This window comes from Schistocerca nitens, chromosome 5 (genome assembly GCF_023898315.1).
Source record: "Schistocerca nitens isolate TAMUIC-IGC-003100 chromosome 5, iqSchNite1.1, whole genome shotgun sequence".
NCBI lineage: Eukaryota > Metazoa > Arthropoda > Insecta > Orthoptera > Acrididae > Schistocerca > Schistocerca nitens.
In genome coordinates this window covers 328,515,924-328,536,905 of record NC_064618.1, presented here as the reverse complement: position 1 = coordinate 328,536,905, position 20,982 = coordinate 328,515,924, and the positions used below count along the sequence as shown (strand labels likewise).

The following is a 20,982-nucleotide window of genomic DNA, read 5'->3' as shown; positions in this document are numbered from 1 at the left end:
AGCATAACTTTTTAGTCACCAACAAATGTATTAAAGTATTAAGCGTGCTCAATAGGGTCCAAAACAATTCAAACACATATTAACAATGGCCTCTAAAATCACAAAATTTCCTTTAAAAAAATCACATATCTCTATTAAATAATAATTTAGATGCAGCAAATTTTAAAATTATCTCTGAATACTAATTAATCTTCCAATTTTTGGCCAGAACTAGGCCCATTAAACTTCATAGTTCCCAAAATCACGTAAAGTAAACTATACAACCATGCGATATCAGTAAGCCGTATGATAACTGTTCCATGAAATTAAACTGTAACTAATCTCAGAGACCCACGCAAGGCAGCAGGCGAGTGAGGAGACAGGTAAACAATACCGACCGTCGCACAAGAAGTGCTGTCCAGTCCAAACATTTAAAATTTCAGTCAACGACGGACGGCCAAATTCGCAATTACTACAGTCCAATACAATCGGAGACGACTCCCAACACCAATAACGACGACGAGCCCTCCACGTCAGAAACTGGCTCTCTCAGCGCGCAAGACTTGTTCCTCATAGAGCTGGCCTCCATCAGGCAGCGTCATAAGCCAGGAATCGGCTCTTATTAACCCCCGGCGGGCGCGCAGGGTTTGTTTTCCACGCCGCCATGGCAACGACCACCTATTGAGATGCCAGTGACCAGACAAATAAACGAGTCAAAGATTCGACACGGTACGACTCAATCTGTCCTACTCGGCTTAGACGCTGGGAACTTATATTTTCTATCTTCTGTCTTTTTCTTCTCAAAAAAACTATCGTCTTTCTTTTTTTTTGCTTCTTAAAGAATAACTTTCGTTCGAACAGGCAAATGTTAACTGTATTTTATTAAGTGATTAATTGATACGATCGTTAATTCCTTATATGCAAATTCCTAATAAATGTACAACTGCAGATAGATAGAACTGGCCTCTCTTTGCTTCTAGATGTCAGGTCATATGTCAGTAGAAACTACTCGTAATAAATAATAAATAAAAATCAAACGTCTTAGATCGTCAGCTACACGTTGAAAGTTCCTGGAGGTTAAAACTGGGCGCCAGGCCGGGACTCGAAACAGAGTACTTTCTCGGCTAAGTGCAATTGTTTTAAAATATTCATGTCTCTGTTCCTAAGCTTCGTTTTTAATCCGTGAAAATGAAATTATGATATTCAGGCACTGTGTCAATTCATGATATATCATATTGCATAAATTCATATGGCATTGTGAAAATGCAGTTGGTCCATAGAGTAGACGGCAAATAATCTGTCAAGCATACCCATATGCTTGTCAACGACTGTGAAATCCTTCAAGACATTCATTTCTTAACTGCAACACTTCGTAATTTTTGCGGTTAGTAGCTTGAGAATTGGAAAATATTTATGGCAGTTGCGTGGCGAACATTTTTAATCTCAAATATAAATCACATGGAATCTTTACATAATCTTCAGATCTTTATCATATTTCCGTGAAATCCAGCTGCCGGCTCTTTCAGTACAGTTTGCAACATTTACTTCCAGCTCTCCGTCTTTCCATTCCAGTTTCTCCTACAGCTACACTGCTCAAAAGAATTAGGGGAAACCGTGTATCAATTCCCGGTGTGTTAACTCTATTTTGGTACAGACGGTATCTGTGGTCTTATTGTATAGCCTGAGTTCTTCATTTTCACTGTGTGTAACAACTGCAACCATTTGCCATCTATCGCCTATGTCATACATTACAGTATGAGGTGACCCAAAAGAAGGGAGTAACTACCGGTGTCCTAGTGTTCTCTAGTGAAGTACACAGACGGCAGCTGTCATTTTATGACGATGTATCCAACGAAGCTCAAGCGAGGCGACATTTTAATGCAGTGCAAGTTGCAAGGGGGGTATGTTTGATCCAAAAAGGATGGACTTCCCGTCGTTTGATGGCAGATGCCAGTGTCCCTCCATCTGCCATTTATAGATTGTGGACACACAAGAAGACTGTTCAGTACACAAGGCGAGTTGGATAACTTCATCATCGCATTAAAACCTCACCTGAAGACCGATATCCGGTCATCTCTGCTATGCGGCGTCGTACAGCTACCGCCAGAGCACCACAAGACGATCTTAGGAGGATCACTGGAGCCGCTGTGTCCGATCAAACAGCAAGGAGCAGGTTACGAGAAAGTCTTTACGACCAAAATATCTTCTTCGAGTAGCTCTCTTGGCACGAAAACATCTCATAACATTCGCTTGTGTCGTTTCCATGTCAATTGTCAATGTTGTCTCTCGCAAAACGTGTTATTCAAAGACGAGTCCTTATTTCCTCTGAAGGTGATGGCTGTGTTCATTTGTGAAGACCCGTGGTGAGCCATACCTACTAAATATTGACAGATTCGGCCAGTGTTCTGTGGTGGTGTGGGGAGGCATCAGTGTTGAAAGCCGCAACGGATCTTGTCTATGATCATCTTACCGCTAGGAAGTTCATCGAACAAATCCTTTTGTACCATGTGGTGGCTCATGCATACGGTGGTGGCCCTGAATTCCTTCTCATGTACGATAATGCCCAAGTCGTGGACATCACCAGGGATGTCTTGCGAAGGTTGTACATCGAAGTCATTGAAGGTCCACCGGTGAGTCCCGACGAGTGCCCATCGAGCATATATTGGAGATGCTTGACAGAGATGTTCATAGTCGTCTTTTTCCATCACAGACTCTCCAAGAAACCTCAGGGCTCTCACAGAAGTATGAGAAAGGATACCACTGGATGGCCTCTGAGATTTATATAGAGCATGCCACTTAGGTGTCAGGCGATGATACGCGCTCAGGGAAGGCATACACGTCACTGAAGCTCTCGAAGTCCAATAAAAAGTATCCAGGATGACGGACTGAGCGATTGTTTCCACTTTGTTTTCGATATCTGTCGGGAATTTCAGTTTTTATTATGTAAATGAACGAGGATGTATTGATGTTTCCTTATGTACTTAATTTGTGAAAGATAAAGGTATATTTGGCAGCTTATCGAATCCTCAGTTATTGTTCAGTGGAGCATAGGAGACGTCCAATATCACGTTTCACAAATTCTTTTGAGCAGTGTTCATAGGATTTTTCCTAAGGTAAGTGTGAATAGGTAAATTTACACCACATACACACACACACACACACACACACACACACACACACACACACACACACACGAGCGCGCCCGCACGTACATACATAGTGAATAATGAAGCTACTACGTGCTCAATACGACAACAAAACAGACCTAGTTTGGCACTCTTCAATCAATGGTCACACACTGTTAAATGTAGACCAAAAAAGACTAATATGCCGGTATCAGTTATTCTGTCTGCAGCTGCACTACTTTATCTAGCTCTTTCATAATCTGATTCAGCTTACATAGAAGGGCCCTGAAATATCATTGAAAACTGTAATTCTTGTTTGCACTTTATCAAGCCTTACGCCATCTGTAATATATTCAGCAAACTAGAACGCGGCAGTAAATTTCCAGTCCCCCCAGCGATGCAATGCAAACTGGGTGCTGCGTCCGCTGGTTGATCACGTAACGTAGAACGGCTGTAAACAGGACAGGTTCCTGCTTTAGCCTGTAAAACTGGATCGTGTGGGCAGAAGCCTTGGTCCACGTCCTCGATATCATTCGCTAACCAACAAACGGTCACGTCGCCCTCTGATCTTCACACCACAAAAGGATAAGAAAGATTCTCTATGCTTACCAAAACAGTAGCTCAGGCTATTTTTTTTTCTTTCTTTCTTTTCCAGGTTGCTGTCAAAACTGCCTTGGCATGGTTCCTTCACACACTTTTATTGAAAGTATTGTCTCTAATAAAACGAATTGTGTTACATATGTGTGAGGGCAGGAACATGTACATAACGGTCGTAGAGAAATGGCCAGATATAATAAATAAGTATCCAGACTAATTCGAAATACACAGAACTGTAAAACATACAGATGATTGGAGCTCGTTTTTGTTGTTTCACGGAGCTTTACACGTTTCATATAACTGCCGAGGTATAGTAACCTAACGTGCTCAATATCCCACAGCATTATAAGCAACACCAAGGTCCTCAACATTTTCTTCTACTAGTGACCTCAGAACAACATGTGTCGCTGTAGTAGTTGGCATTTTTGAAGATCTATTAGGTAACGGTGACATTTTCGGTTAACAACATAACGCAAATCATTTGTAGTATGACGACACATCTTTATCGCAAACGACAAGATTTGGAAATTACAAGTGTTTCTAATGCTTATGAAGAGAAAGGGGATAGAAATATTCGGATAAGATTTAGAATTACAGCGAGTGATGATATTACACAGTAGCTTCGTGCGCTGTTCTATAAAGCTTAGCACGTTTAAGCTGAACGTTGGCAGCACCACACATCAAATTTAATTGATTTAATGGACATCCACTACAAAATGGCGTCCATTATTAAGTGTTCTACCTGTAATGAAGAAGGGCTACACTTAAATTCTGTAGGGGCATAAATATCTGATCACTAATGCCAAATAGCAGAATAGTTATTTCAGGAGAGCTATGGCCAGCTCGTTTTCGATAGCTCTGATAGCTTGCATTCAGCACGTCCGTCTTACGTGGCCCCAACGAATTATGATAAAACACGAAATTTTAAGGACTCATTGGAACACTCTTAATATAGCGCGCTTACGTTGAGATTAAGAATGTGTGTGTGTGTGTGTGTGTGTGTGTGTGTGTGTGTGTGTGTGTGTGTGTGTGTGAAACTGATCGAGAACGACCTTTGAAACAACCGCAGCGTCTTCATACCGGTTTACTAGCCTTGTTACCTTAATACGTGGCGCGAAAGTTGGCACTGGTACAACGTCTCCGGTAGGGCGTGTCCTAGATAAGCACAGCTCAACATACTGAGCGAATACAAGGGAATACACTACCGTAAATTGTAAACCCTAGCTTTCTATTAATCATGATCGAACTCCGTGACTTGAAATGTGTTTCAGGACTTTCTAAAAAGTAATGGCAGTTATCCAAGATTTCAAGTTATGCCTGTATTTGTGTACATGTCACAATAAGTAAGTTCACATTCGTTAATCAGTATAACAGTCTGGACAGCGACGAGTTCGTTTGAGTACAGGTTCATGAAAACAAAGTGTGTTCAAACTAAAATATAAAACACGTCAAGTTTAGCTATTTCATTAAGGATAAAAAAGCACTCCGTCTTCAGGCCACGAGTGGCCTACCGGGACCATCCGACCGCCGTGTCATCCTCAGTGGAGAATGTGGATAGAAGGATCGTGGGGTCAGCACACCGCTCTCCCGGTCGTTATGATGGTATTCTTGACCGAAGCCGCTACTATTCGGTCGAGTAGCTCCTCAATTGGCATCACGAGGCTGAGTGCACCTCGAAAAATGGCAACAGCGCATGGCGGCCTGGATGGTCACCCATCCAAGTGCCGATCACGCCCGACAGCGCTTAACTTCGGTGATCTGACGGGAACCGGTGTATCCACTGCGGCAAGGCCGTTGCCTCATTAAGGATAACAATATATTTTTATTACTCATCCTTAGGAAGCAGCAGTGTTTCGAGTTATATTCCGTAGTACTGATGTCCTTAATTATATGCACATGTAGTATATTAATTCCGTGTGTCTCAAAGGCCTAGAGCGGGTGTTTCAATTGGACGCCACTTCAGTGGCTAGGGTGCCCGTAACCTTACCCAACAGTCCTACTGCGACCTGAAGTTTAACGTGAAATACGAACAACTTGTCGTTCCTGGTGAATGTTTATATCACTGAGAGATGAAGGCTTGGTTAAAGCCTATTGATATATTTCGCGGTGCGACCAGGATTCAATCCCGCGACCTTTGTGTTCCAGGCACCCACTTTACCACTGTACATCCACACCCGGCTCATATGAACTGTACAGTGTTTTTACTAACACTATATACTGAAACCGACCTAAAGCAACATTCCATTATTATTTTTATAATTATTATAATTTTGCGTCGAGGAGATTAGATGATCAAACTGTACATTCAAATACGAAAAATATTTAAATTATACCGACAAAAGAAATTCACCTTGGCCGCCAGGACAAAATTTCCTTAATTGCATTTTCATTACCTTTCTGTAGGTCGACCACAACACGGAATGGCGCAGCCTCGTACAGGTAAGTAAGTGTGGTGGATATTGGAGTTCTGCACAATCACCGAATGTTTTCCCAGTGATTTATTTCCGTTGCTTCAGATTCTCTTTGAAGTGCGTCACTCCATCCCTTTGTCTTACAGTGCAAATCGTGAGCGAAGAAAAGTTCTTCATCCACAGCCTTATACTGAGCAACTCAGAGAGATGATGCAGCGGTTAAGACATGGGCGTCGAATTCGGGAGAACGGCTGTTCAGATCCCCTTTCGCGGGAATTTTCAACGCATATGATATTGTTCAGACAACACCGGTTGTCGTTCGAAAGTTTAAGGCAAAACTTACTTGCTTGGATGATGCGGAACGCCACTTTTAACAACCGTTGCGGATGTAGCCTGTTGTGGAATTGTGCATTTACTTAATATTGCAACAAAAACGCATCTACTTTGATTGTTATCATTGGCAGCAGACAAAGGTAAATTTCAGATTTTCTGTTATAGCTTTCCCGAGTAGGGTTCCCTGTCTCATTTCGATTCGTTGGTTCCTTCTCCATCCACAACAACGTACATGCTGCGGAAGCCATCATATGGTGCGTGACCACTGCTAATCATTACCGTTCCTGTTCCACTCACAAATCGAGCAAGGGAAAGCGTTTATGTTGTACTATAGTACGGGCCCTGATTTCCCTTATCTTATTATGGCGGCCCTTACGCGAAATGTACGTTGATGGTTGTATGATCGTTCAGCAACATATCGCAAATGCCAATTGCTGAACTATCTCAGCACTGTGTCGCGGAAAGAAAGTCGTCTTCCCTGCATGGATTCCCATTCGAATTCGCAGGGCATCTCTGTAATACTCACGAGTTGATGGAATCTGCCAGTAACAAATATAGCAGCGCGCCTCTGAGTTGCTTCGATGCCTTCCATTAATTCGACCTGCTGGGGATCCTAAACACTCGAGCAGACCTCAAGAATAGGTCACACTAGACTTCCATACGCGGTCTCCTTTATAGATGACCTGCACTTCCTACAATACCCATAATGAACCAAAGTCGACATTTCGTCTTCCCTAAATGCAACCTTAAGTGCTCGTCCCATTTCATGTCGCTTTACAACGATACGTCTAGATATTTTATCAATATTGCGGAAACACTCTTCGTGTATTTGATATGACAGTAATTGCATTTTAAGTGATTTTTCGACTAGTTGAAATTTAGTGTTTGTCCTTAGCTGTATAAATTTCGTATGAGAAATTGTTATTAAAGCTAACAATCGACTAAAATCAGTGTGTGTGTGTGTGTGTGTGTGTGTGTGTGTGTGTGTGTGTACATATATCGGCGTGTGTGCGTGTGTGCGTGTGTGTTTGTGTGTGTTTGTGTGTGTGTGTGTGTGTGTGTATGTGTGTGTGTGTATGTGTGTGTGCATGTGTATGTGTATACGCTTGTATCGTTAAGGCGTAAGCACAAGATGTGTAGACATAAAATTTTAAATATCACAAGTAATAATTTGATGACGCCGGCTGAAAAAAAAAGCAGTAGCCAAGGTGTTTCTTTTGAGAAATTCCACAGTAAATTTTCAGTACAATCTCTTGAATAACATATATCATGTATATCCTACGTGGTTTTTCGTTTATTCATACAATTCGTTGTTTTCAAATGCGTATGGTGGTGGTTAGTGTTTAACGTCCCGTCGACAACGAGGTCATTAGAGACGGAGCGCAAGCTCGGGTGAGGGAAGGATGGGGAAGGAAATCGGCCGTGCCCTTTCAAAGGAACCATCCCGGCATTTGCCTGAAGCGATTTAGGGAAATCACGGAAAACCTAAATCAGGATGGCCGGAGACGGGATTGAACCGTCGTCCTCCCGAATGCGAGTCCAGTGTGCTAACCACTGCGCCACCTCGCTCGGTTTCAAATGCGTATACAGTAAGAGGCATATTTTTAAAATGGTTAATTCTGTCTAAAATCTTGACCTTAAAAATTCATCAGTGGGTAGTTAACATTGCTTACCTGCAAAATGAATGCACTTAACATGGATTATTGGCTTACCGCTGTTTACTTGCTGGTCGAATTAACGAAATATCACTGCGAAAATTTCCAGAAATACAGATTTAAGAGATCCGAATAGTTTCAGTTTTTGATATTAAGATTTGCATTAACTGATGAAGTATAACAGCCTCAAAAGTTAATCTATGATTCAGCACAATATAAACTTACTTTTAGCAAGCACCTTACTACAGCTAGTAAACAATGTTAAAGATGGCCCTTAATTTTCCTGCCAAACACCCCGTCGTGTAAATTCACGTAATCAATGGTGACGGGTACAATACTGTATAGTTGGTTAAATAAATATTCATATTTAACTGATTGATCATATCTTTCGAAACGCTTTCGCGCTCGACAATATGTTAGGACGCTTGTCTAAGCAGTAGCTATCTAGATCATCTTCTGATTCGTAAAAATCGTCCCTGCAAATCATTTTCCTGGAACGAGCAACCCACGCGTTACCACTACCGGCAGCTATTGTTCCTGGCACTTACCACTGTTTACGTTTACAGATCCTGACAAAGTTGCCATTATCGAGAATCCTAACTTAGAGACAGAGTTGCCTTTACTCTGCTTATCTTGGAAGTATTAACTGATATCAATAAAGCACATCGCTTAACATGTTTTGCTTGCACCAAGTCTGTTTCTTATCGAATGTCCCTTACTACTGTTGACAGACGAGGTCTTAATTTGTTTATTTTCCGATAGAAGTAAACAGTCCTGGCATTCATTGCAATCCCCGCAACAAAGCGCTAGAGGAGCCAAAAGGAAAATAGCGCAGCCCATCTCTTCTTAAACAGTGGCATGCTCCAATTTGTTCTAGTTCATCTAGTATCGTGTTACAGTATTGTGTTGCGTGAATTGCAATGTGTGTTAGGACTGCAGATGTGTACATGCAAAGAAACAAAAATGTAGTTATTAATTCTATTTTTGGAAGTTGTAAGACTTCAAGATTTGTCGCTATATATTTAATATTCTGTAAATTATTTTCCCTCCCCCCCCATGAACCATGGACCTTGCCGTTGGTGGGGAGGCTTGCGTGCCTCAGCAATACAGATAGCCGTACCGTAGGTTCAACCACAACGGAGGGGTATCTGTTGAGAGGCCAGACAAACGTTTGGTTCCTGAAGAGGAGCAGCAGCCTTTTCAGTAGTTGCAAGGGCAATCTGGATGATTGACTGATCTGGCCTTGAAACAATAACCAAAACTGCCTTGCTGTGCTGGTACTGCGAACGGCTGAAAGCAAGGGGAAACTACGGCCGTAATTTTTCTCGAGGGCATGCAGCTTTACTGTATGATTAAATGATGATGGCGTCCTCTTGGGTAAAATATTCCGGAGGTAAAATAGTCCCCCATTCGGATCTCCGCGCGGGGACTACTCAAGAGGACGTCGTTATCAGGAGAAAGAAAACTGGCCTTCTACGGATCGGAGCGTGGAATGTCAGATCACTTAATCGGGCAGGTAGGTTAGAAAATTTAAAAAGGGAAATGGATAGGTTAAAGTTAGATATAGTGGGAATTAGTGAAGTTCGGTGGCAGGAGGAACAAGACTTTTGGTCAGGTGATTACAGGGTTATAAACACAAAATCAATTACGGGTAATGCAGGAGTAGGTTTAATAATGAATAGGAAAATAGGAATTCGGGTAAGCTACTACAAACAGCTTAGTGAACGCATTATTGTGGCCAAGATAGATACGAAGCCCACACCTACTACAGTAGTACAAGTTTATATGCCAACTAGCTCTGCAGATGACGAAGAAATTGAAGAAATGTATGATGAAATAAAATAAATTATTCAGATAGTGAAGGGTGACGAAAATTTAATAGCCATGGGTGACTGGAATTTGGTTGTAGGAAAGGGGAGAGAAGGAAACGTAGTAGGTGAATATGGATTGGGGCTAAGAAATGAAAGAGGAAGCCGCCTGGTAGAATTTTGCACAGAGCACAACTTAATCATAGCTAACACTTGGTTTAAGAATCATGAAAGAAGGTTGTATACATGGAAGAACCCTGGAGATACTAAAAGGTATCAGATAGATTATATAATGGTAAGACAGAGATTTAGGAACCAGGTTTTAAATTGTAAGACATTTCCAGGGGCAGATGTGGACTCTGACCACAATATATTGGTTATGACCTGTAGATTAAAACTGAAGAAACTGCAAAAACGTGGGACCTGGATAAACTGAAAGAACCAGAGGTTGTACAGAGTTTCAGGGAGAGCATAAGGGAACAATTGACAGGAATGGGGGAAAGAAATACAGTAGAAGAAGAATGGATAGCTTTGAGGGATGAAGTAGTGAAGGCAGCAGACGATCAAGTAGGTAAAAAGACGAGGGCTAGTAGAAATCCTTGGGTAACAGAAGAAATATTGAATTTAATTGATGAAAGGAGAAAATATAAAAATGCAGTAAATGAAGCAGGCAAAAAGGAATACAAATGTCCTAAAAATGAGATCGACAGGAAGTGCAAAATGGCTAAGCATTGACGGCTAGAGGGCAAATGTAGGGATGTAGAGGCTTATCTCACTAGGGGTAAGATAGATACTGCCTACAGGAAAATTAAAGAGACCTTGGGAGATAAGAGAACCACTTGTATGAACATCAAGAGCTCAGATGGAAACCCAGTTCTAAGCAAAGAAGGGAAAGCAGAAAGGTGGAAGGAGTATATAGAGGGTCTATACAAGGGCGATGTACTTGAGGACAATATTATGGAAATGGGAGAGGATGTAGATGAAGATGAAATGGGAGATACGATACTGCGTGAAGAGTTTGACAGAGCACTGAAAGACCTGAGTCGAAACAAGGCCTCCGGAGTAGACAACTTTCCATTGGAACTACTGACGGCCTTGGGAGAGCCAGTCCTGACAAAACTCTAACATCTGGTGAGCAAGATGTATGAAACAGGCGAAATACCCTCAGACTTCAAGAAGAACATAATAATTCCAATCCCAAAGAAAGCAGGTGTTGACAGATGTGAAAATTACCGAACAATCAGTTTAATAAGTCACAGCTGCAAAATACTAACACGAATTCTTTACAGACGAATGGAAAAACTACTAGAAGCCGACCTCGGGGAAGATCAGTTTGGATTCCGTAGAAATACTGAAACACGTGAGGCAATACTGACCTTACGACTTATCTTAGAAGAAAGATTAAGGAAAGGCAAACCTACGGTTCTAGCATTTGTAGACTTAGAGAAAGCTTTTGACAATGTTGACTGGAATACTCTCTTTCAAATTCTAAAGGTGGCAGGGGTAAAATACAGGGAGGAAAGGCTATTTACAATTTGTACAGAAACCAGATGGCAGTTATAAGAGTCGAGGGACACGAAAGGGAAGCAGTTGTTGGGAAGGGAGTGAGACAGGGTTGTAGCCTCTCCCCGATGTTATTCAATCTGTATATTGAGCAAGCAGTAAAGGAAACAAAAGAAAAATTCGGAGTAGGTATTAAAATCCATGGAGAAGAAATAAAAACTTTGAGGTTCGCCCATGACATTGTAATTCTGTCAGAGACAGCAAAGGACTTGGAAGAGCAGTTGAATGGAACGGATAGCGTCTTGAAAGGAGGATATGATGAACATCAACAAAATCAAAACGAGTATTATGCAATGTAGTCGAATTAAGTCGGGTGATGCTGAGGGAATTAGATTAGGAAATGAGACACTTTAAGTAGTAAAGGAGTTTTGCTATTTGGGGAGCAAAGTAACTGATGATGGTCGAAGTCGAGAGGATATAAAATGTAGACTGGCAATGGCAAGGAAATCGTTTCTGAAGAAGAGAAATTTGTTAACATCGAGTATAGATTTAAGTGTCAGGAAGTCGTTTCTGAAAGTATTTGTATGGAGGGTAGCCATGTATGGAAGTGAAACATGGACGATAAATAGTTTGGACAAGAAGAGAATAGAAGCTTTTGAAATGTGGTGCTACAGAAGAATGCTGAAGATTAGATGGGTAGATCACATAACTAATGAGGAAGTATTGAACAGAATTGGGGAGAAGAGAAGTTTGTGGCACAACTTGACTAGAAGAAGGGATCGGTTGGTAGGACATGTTCTGAGGCATCAAGGGATCACCAATTTAGTATTGGAGGGCAGCGTGGAGGGTAAAAATCGTAGAGGGAGACCAAGAGATGCATACACTAAGCAGATTCAGAAGGATGTAGGTTGCAGTAGGTACTGGGAGATGAAGAAGCTTGCACAGGATAGAGTAGCATGGAGAGCTGCATCAAACCAGTCTCAGGACTGAAGACCACAACAACATCAACTAATTCTTTTCGATTTATATTTATATTAGATCACTGTTTACGATGCATGAACGGATTATTAATCACTTCATTGACTGATACTGTTTAACACCATGTACTAACAATTTCTGTAGTCTGCACATCTGGGAGCTGAGAGAATGGGCGACGTGGGCTGTGTGTTCCTCAGCAGCCACTCTCGGCTAAAGAGGGGTTGGGAAAAGAGTTGTGTTCTGTAGGAGCAGACATTTACTGTCCCGTGAGAGAGCAGGGCGAGGACGCTGCGGTTTGTAATGCTGAAGGCCGCAGAACCCCCGTAGCGGAGACAGTGTGAGTGGCAGGTTGCACTCTGGTGCGATGAAAATGATTTCGAAATAACGTGCCTGGTGAAAGAGCATATGGCGCCGGACGCTGTGGCCGAGCGGTTCTAGGCACTTCAGTCCGGAAGCGCACTGCTGCTATGGTCGCAGGTTCGAATCCTGTCTCCTTTTAGTGCGAAGGAGTGCTAGGTATCACAACCAATGGCCGCGAGCTGATCTCCAAGGTATCTTCTCATGAGAAGTGATGGGGGATGCTTCCCAGCGAAAAGCAGAGACATTTATTTGATTGGCAGAGCACTAAGGATGTAGGAGAGGAAATGGAAACTTCTAGAAAATTTTCTGAAATGAGGATGACCTTCAGGTGATTTTCTGGCAGATTCATGACCCAAGTAGTCGTAGATAATGGTTTTGTAACGGCCTCTGAGATTCAGAGCCTGACTGCAAACGTAGAAGCTCCGTGTCCAGGAGGGAGCGGGTTTAGAGTGTCAAGAGGCTCTTCCCTGTGGGCATCGATCGAAGGCAATTCCCTCCGGCAATCGGTCGAAGACACTTGCCTCCGAGGATCGACCTAGAGACCTCACTGCTAACAGACACAGTGGAGAATCTGGCGGTTAGATTTTGAGAAGTCTTGCTTTCGACATAAGGGGTGCGCGAAGTCTTTTCTCTGTGAACAGAGTTATTATTTTCTTTACTCAAGGGAGACATCTTTGCCGGCCGATGTAGCCGAGCGGTTCAGGCGCTTCAGTCCGTAACCGCGCTGCTGCTACGGTCGCAGGTTAGAATCCTGCCTACGGCATGGTTGTGTATGATGTCCTTAGCTTAGTTATGTTTACTTAGTTCTGAGTCTAGGGGACTGATAACCTCAGATGTTAAGTCCCATAGTGCTTAGAGCCATTTGAACAATTTTGAGAGAATTCTTTACACCTCTGTACAGTCTGACGTACACTGATGTGCTTCTTTATAGAAGAATACTTGTGCCAAATTTCTGTTCCTGGCTAGTGAGCAAACAGAAATCTTGTGTTCTGCCTTGTACTGAGGTAATTGCAGCCCTAATAGTTTGCATACTGCATATTGTGTCCAGAATGTAGGCAGTGAATTGCAGCTACGCCACAAACTGCACAGCAGCCAACACCCCAACGAGCAGATCACCAGTTCAGTATAACTGCTGTCCGTACTACAACAGGTGATATGTGGACTCCAGTCAGACGGATAGGGGAACACTCCAATAAACGTGTTGAGACCCGTTTGCTTGTACACTGAGTTTTTTTTCTGAAAGTGCCAGTCAGGGTGTAGGTCTTCTTTTTCTCACTACTAATCGGTAGCAGCCACCTTTGTGTTCGTCTAATAAGGGGGAGGAGGGGGTGGAAATGTCTAAAGAAAATCAAATATATGATCTGCTGATCTCGAAGTTTCGTTTAGGATAGAATCCGACATAGTGCATTTCATTTTACAATTTTTTTACATATTTTATGTTTTTGAGAACAAATGATGTACGAAATTTCCTGGCAGATTAAAACTGTGTGCCGGATCGAGACTCGAACTAGGGACCTTTGCCTTTCACGGGAAAGTGCTCTACCAACTGAGCTACCCAAGCACGACTCACGCTCCGTCCTCACAGCTTTAATTCCTCCAGTACCTCGTCTCCTACTTTCCAAACTTCACAGAAGCTCTTCTGCGAACCTTACAGAAGTAGCACTCCTGGAAGAAAGGATATTGCGGAGACATCTCTGAGCCACAGCCTGGGGGATGTTTCCAGAATGAGGTTTCCACTCTGCAGCAGAGTGTGCGCTGATATGAAACTCTGCACTTGCCCGCGAAAGGCAAAGTTCCCGAGTTCGAGCCTCGGTCCGGCACAGAGTTTTAATCTGCCAGGAAGTTTCATATCGTTTCTTGTATGTTGTATTTGCAGGTGCTTTCTACTTAAGCTGTGCTTTGCTTTATCGTTTGTTGCAACAGTTTTTGGTGTTGTGTTGCAGGCCGAGGCCATGGCGAACGAGCGCACGCCTCTGCGTGGCGCCGAAGCCGGGCCGCAGTACGTCTTCATGACGAACCCCAACAGGCTGTACCGCACCAGGATACGGCAGTTCCAGTGCTGCATCTGCGCCGGCCTCCTGTGAGTAGCGCCGCCTCGCACGTCAAACAGCGACCGCCATTTTCAGGCACTGGCAACGCTACCATCAGACAGCAATTTCTTTTTCCTGAAGTCATCAGTATACTGACTGGTTCGATATGGGCTGTCGCGAATTCTTCTCTTGTGCCAACCTCTTCCTCGCAGAGCAGTATTTGCTCCCTGCTTCCTCCTTTGTTAGATGTGTTCTAACCTCTAGCTTGACTTTCAATTCTTACCCTCTACAAACCGCTCTAGTACAGTGGTATGTATTCCATGATGTCTTAACCCATGTCCTAACATCCTGTCTCCTCTTTTTCAATATGTTCGTTTCTTCGCCAACTCTGTAGAGAATATCCTAATTCCTTCTCTTATCAGCCCCCCCAAATTTTCAGTATCCTTCTATAGAGCCGCATCTTAAACACTTCTGTCTTATACAATACTGGCCATTAAAATTGCTACACCAAAGAGAAATGAAGATGGTAAACGGGTATTCATTCGACAAATATATTATACTAGAACTGACATCTGATTCCATTTTCACGCAATTTGGATGCATAGATCCTGAGAAATCAGTACCCAGAACAACCACCTCTGGCCGCAATAAAGGCCTTGATACGCCGGGGCATTGAGTCAAACAGAGCTTAGATGGCGTGTACAGGTACAGCTGCCCATACAGCTTCAACTCGATACCAGAGTACATCAAGAGTAGTGACCGGCGTATTGTGACGAGCCAGTTGCTCGGCCACCATTGACCAGACGTTTTCAGTTGGTGAGAGGTCTGGAGAATGTGCTGGCCAGGGCAGCATTCGAACATTTTCTGTATCCAGAAAGGCCCGTACAGCACCTGCAACATGCGGTCGTCCATTATCCTGGTGAAATGTAGGGTTTCGCAGGGATCGAAGGAAGGGTAGAGCCACGGGTCGTAACACATCTGAAATGTAACGTCCACTGTTCAAAGTGCCGTCAATGCGAACAAGAGGTGACCGAGACGTGTAACCAATGGCACCCCGTACCACCACGCCGGGTGATACGCCAGTATGGCGATGACGAATACACGCTTCCAATGTGCGTTCACCGCGATGTCGCCAAACACGGATGCGACCGTCATGATGCTGTAAACAGAACCTGGATTCATCCGAAAAAATTGACGTTTTGCCATTCGTGCACCCAGGTTCGTCGCTGAAAACACCATCGGAGGCGCTCCTGTCTGTGATGCAGCGTCAAGGGTAACGGCAGCCATGGTCTCCGAGATGATAGTCCATGCTGCTGCAAATGTCGTCGAACTGTTTGTGCAGGTGGTTGTCGTCTTGCAAACGTCCCCATCTGTTGACTCAGGGATCGAGACGTGGCTGCACGATCCGTTACAGCCATGCGGATAAGATGCCTGTCATCTCGACAGCTAGTGATACGAGGCCGTTGGGATCCAGCACGGCGTTCAGTATTACCCTTCTGAACCCACCGATTCCATATTCTGCTAACAGTAATTGGATCTCGACCAACGCGAGCAGCAATGTCGCGATACGATAAACCGCCATCGCGATAGGCTACAATCCGACCTTTATCAAAGTCGGAAACGTGATGGTACGCATTTCTCCTCCTTACACGAGGCATCACAACAACGTTTCACCAGGCAACGCCGGTCAACTGCTGTTTGTGTATGAGAAATCGGTTGGAAACTTTCCTCATGTCAGCACGTTGTAGGTGTCGCCACCGCGCGCCAACCTTGTGTGAATGCTCTGAAAAGCTAATAATTTGTATATCACAGCATCTTCTGCCTGCCGGTTAAATTTCGCGTCTGTAGCACGTCATCTTCGTGGTGTAGCAATTTTAATGGCCAGTAGTGTATTTTCCGGTTTTCCTACAGTTCATTATTCATTAGCATACAGTGCTGTGCTCCAAACTTGCATTCTGAGAAATGTCTTCCTCAGATTAAAGTCGATGTTTGATACTAGCAGATTTATCTTGGCCAAAAGTGCCTTCTTTTCCTGTTCTAATCTGCTTTTTATGTGTTCCTTTCATCGTATGTCGTGTATTATTTTGCTTCCAAGGTACCAATATTACTTAACTTTGTGGTCCCCAATTTAGAGGCAGTTTTACTGCTAATCTTACTTCTGCTGCTCGTGATTCCTTTTGTCTTTCTTCCGTTTACGTTCAGTCTATGTTGTGTACTCGTAAGACTCTTCATTGTATTCAGTATGTCCTAAAATTCTTCACTTTCACTGAGGATAGCAATGTCGTCAGCTAATGCTGTCATCGATATACTTTCACTCTGAATTTTAGTTCTACTCTTGAACCTTTATTTCCGTCACGGCTTCTTCGATGTATAGACTGAACAGTAGGGGTGAAAGACTGCTTCCCTGCCTTATTCAAATGGTTCAAATCTCTCTGAGCACCATGGGACTTAACTTCTAAGGTCATCAGTCTCCTAGAACCTAGAACTACTTAAACCTAACTAACCTAAGGACATCACACACATCCATGCCCAAAGCAGGATTCGAACCTGTGACTGTAGCGGTCGCCCGGCTCCAGGCTGTAGCGCCTAGAACCGCTCGGCCACACAGGCCCTGTCTTACTCTTTTTAGTCCCAGTACTTTGTTCTTTGCCTTGCATTCTTATGTTCTCTCTTAGTTATAAAAAATATTGTCTTCCATGTCACCCACCTTTCACTATTGTTCCCTATTATTTCTTTTCTAAGTACTTCTAATAACTTGCACCATTTTACGTTATCAAAAGCTGTTTTCCAGGTCTACAAATTCTCTGGGCATGTCTTGGACTTTCTTGTTTCCGTTATAAATAACAAAATCCAAAACCAAACTGATCACCATCTAACAGATCCTCAATTTCCTTTTCCGTTACTCTGTGTATCACACTTAGCAGATTGGATGCAAGAAGCATTAAGCTAATTGCGATATAGTTCTCGTACTCATCTGCAACATGTTACTGGTTGGAATAATGCACATTACCACGCAAAATCCGCCTGCTTCTGACCTTCTACAACTTTATTCAAGAACACTTAAAAAGAATTGTATTCAATGGAACACAAACATAAATAGAAAATGATGTCAACGTAAAACAAATAACCCTATAAGCGACGAAAAGCACATCGACGAATCTGTTGCTTGATGACATTACCAATTACAGACTGGACTGAGTAACAACGATGCTACAAAGTAACTATGATTTCTGAGGCCAAACTGTGGCTTCCACAGATAACTGCGACACCTGAGGGCAATTACTACATCTGCTGTTAGTGCACTGGAGGTAGGTATGATTTCAGGGACAAGCTATGTACGATTTGAACTGCTACCTCCGTGGTCCATTATGATTTCTGCAGTTGCATATGGTTTCCGAGACTAAATTGGTCAGAAAGACTATAATCTACGGTGACAAATGTGCTCTTCGGGCGTGAATGTTGTTTCTGGGCTATCTGTAACTTCGCGGGCATGTTATGACGTCTATAGTTAACATCTGTTTCTAGAGATACACTTCGTTCGACCAGAAATAATCCGTGACAGTTAATGTAGGCTTGGTGTTGCTGACAGGATAACTAGTCTCAAAGTCAGTTTTACTTACATTTGTGTGGCACCGCCGTAGTGTTTCCTCAGATGCAGGCGACTGTAGTTTTGAGTCACTGTTGCTAGGCGATTTGTTGGAATTGTTTGCGGTTGAGCCTAGATATTCCATGGATTCTGTAGGTCTCTTTCTTGAAATTTATCGTAATAACGACTTCCAGCAGAACAGAGAAGACGAAGAAAAGGAGCTACGGTGAAAGTCCAGGCACTTTAATTTATGTACAGATTACGCACTTCCTTTGAAAAGGTAAGGGAGATGGAAGTATTTTGATAGTAGTCTGCAGTGTGATAAGCAGAGTGGCTGAAGAGTTCAGTGTACACGGTGAGCATAAAGTATTTTCCTGATTAAAAAAAAATCATCTAAGATGCTATGCAAGATACTGCGACGCGGTGTGTTGCAAATCGTAGCTTAAATCGTAGAATTAGCTACGGGTACACTTCCACATGTGGTGCGTTGTTTTCCGTAGAATGTCTAGGCGATACTTAAATTCTCTCCATGCCTTTGCCAACATCTCTCACACCACCACCTCTACAGTATATCGTATTTTTCCCGTAAGAGTTTGCACATCAGGAACTGGGGACCTGAACGCTTTATTCTTAACGTAACTCCCATAAAAAATCAAGAAGGCGTACGTCTGGTGAACGTGGGGGACTTGACAGTCGACCGTCTTCTAGCTATCGACCCGCCCGGAAAGATTTCATCAAACTACTTACGTACAAATAACCTTCAGCGTAGCGCTGCACCATATTGTTGAAACTCTACTAATGGCTGTAATTCCTGTAACTGAGTGAGGATACAAATGTCTGGGTGAACTGTCACCCATAATGGTACCGCTCACTGAAAAAAGTCCAGTGACTCAGTTGCACATTAAGCTACACCACATATTCACTTTCGGGCTGTCCCTTACCTGCTGTAACACGATATGTGTAGTCACCGACTCCCAGATCCGAACATTAGGCTGTTTACCATCTTGGAGATATGAAAAGTTGCTTCACTGGAAAAACAAACTTTATTAAGGTAGTTATTGTCTGCATAAATTCCTTCCAGTATACTGCTAGCATACACACCACGTCTGAGCCTTCAAATGGTTCAAATGGCTCTGTGCACTATGGGACTAAACTTCTGAGGTCATCAGTCGCCCAGAACTTAGAACTACTTAAACCGAACTAACCTAAGGACATCACACACGTCGATGCCCGAGGCAGGATTCGACCTGCGACCGTAGTGGTCGCGCTGTCCCAAACTGTAGCGCCTAGAACCGCTCGGCCACTCTGGCCGGCCTCTGGGCCTTCATATGGTTACGAAGCTTGCTGGAGTTACACTTTGTACGGATGGAAATGCAACCGTCTGTGTAAAATCTTTGCCACACTGCTCTAAGGTATGCCTGTCTCTCTGGATACATGACGTGTCTATTTCTGCGAATTGCGTTGAAACTGTATCAACAGTGATGTCACCAACACCAGATCTACAAGATTTGATGAAAAGTATTCGGACATCCCCAAAACCATACGTTTTCCATATTAGGTGCATTGTACTGCCACCCACTGCCACGTACTACATATCAGCGACCTCAGTTGTCATTACACATCGTGTGAGACCAGAATGGGGCGCTCCGCGGAACTCGTAGACTTCGAACGTGATCAGGTGATTGGGTGTCACTTGCGTCACGTCTGTACGCGTGGTTTCCACACTCCTAAACATACCTAGGTCCACTGTTTCCAATGTGATAGTGAAGTGGAAACGTGAACGGACACAAAAGCGTTCGGGCCGACCTCGTCTGTTGATTAACAGAGACCGTCGACAGTTGAAGAGGGTCATAATGTGTAATAGACAAACATCTATCCAGACCATCACACAGGAATTCCAAACAGCATCAGGATCCACTGCAAGTACTATGACAGTTAGACGTGAGGTGAGAAAACCTGGATTTCATGGTCGAGCGGCTGCTCATGAGCCACACATCACTCCCGTAAATGCCAAACGACGCCTTGCTTGGTGTAAGGAGGACGATTGAACAGTGGAAAAATGTTGTGAGGAGTGATGAATCACGGTACACAATGTTGCGATCCGATGGCAGGGTGTGGGTGTGGCGAATGCTCGGTCAACGTCATCCCCCAGCGTGTGTAGTGCCAACAGTAAAATTCGGAGGCCCCACAAACTTGTAAGTCATTTTCAGCCAGGTATCCGGATACTTTTGATAACGTATTGTAGTTCGATTCTTATGTAAAGTGCCAAACATTGGTAGCACATGAACATTTGATCAGCAAGACCTATGTTCAGGATTGCTGGCAGTATTTTGAAGTTCGTTGTTAAAGTATGGCAACATCGCTCCAAATAGTCGGGGACCTACTATCGCAAAATGGAGTCCCGTGGCAGTTTTCAGGCCAACTACATTTGCTTGGGCTATCTATGGCTTCTCTGGAAAATTGTTATTCCTGAAGGCAGCAATGGCTGCTGAGACTGGCAAAGATTTTTGTGGGTAGATACTACTACTACTAAGTTTGTAGCTAAGAGTTGGACTAAGTATTACAATGGGTGTCAGATACGACATTTGGTGTTGACTGTCACGTTTGAGGCTAATTA

General features: G+C 43.3%; 1 protein-coding gene and 1 pseudogene across 2 annotated transcripts in view; one reads left to right on the top strand and one right to left on the bottom strand.

The window, feature by feature from the left end:
• LOC126260862 (uncharacterized) overlaps positions 1-20,982 on the top strand; it is a 224,370-nt gene that overhangs the window by 102,484 nt on the left and 100,904 nt on the right. For both annotated transcript variants that reach the window (XM_049958277.1, XM_049958275.1), the window contains exon 3: positions 14,693-14,829. In XM_049958277.1, coding sequence (XP_049814234.1) covers positions 14,693-14,829 — 137 coding nt within the window. The remainder of the gene's footprint in view (positions 1-14,692; positions 14,830-20,982) is intronic.
• LOC126261492 (5S ribosomal RNA) lies at positions 5,383-5,500 on the bottom strand (annotated as a pseudogene).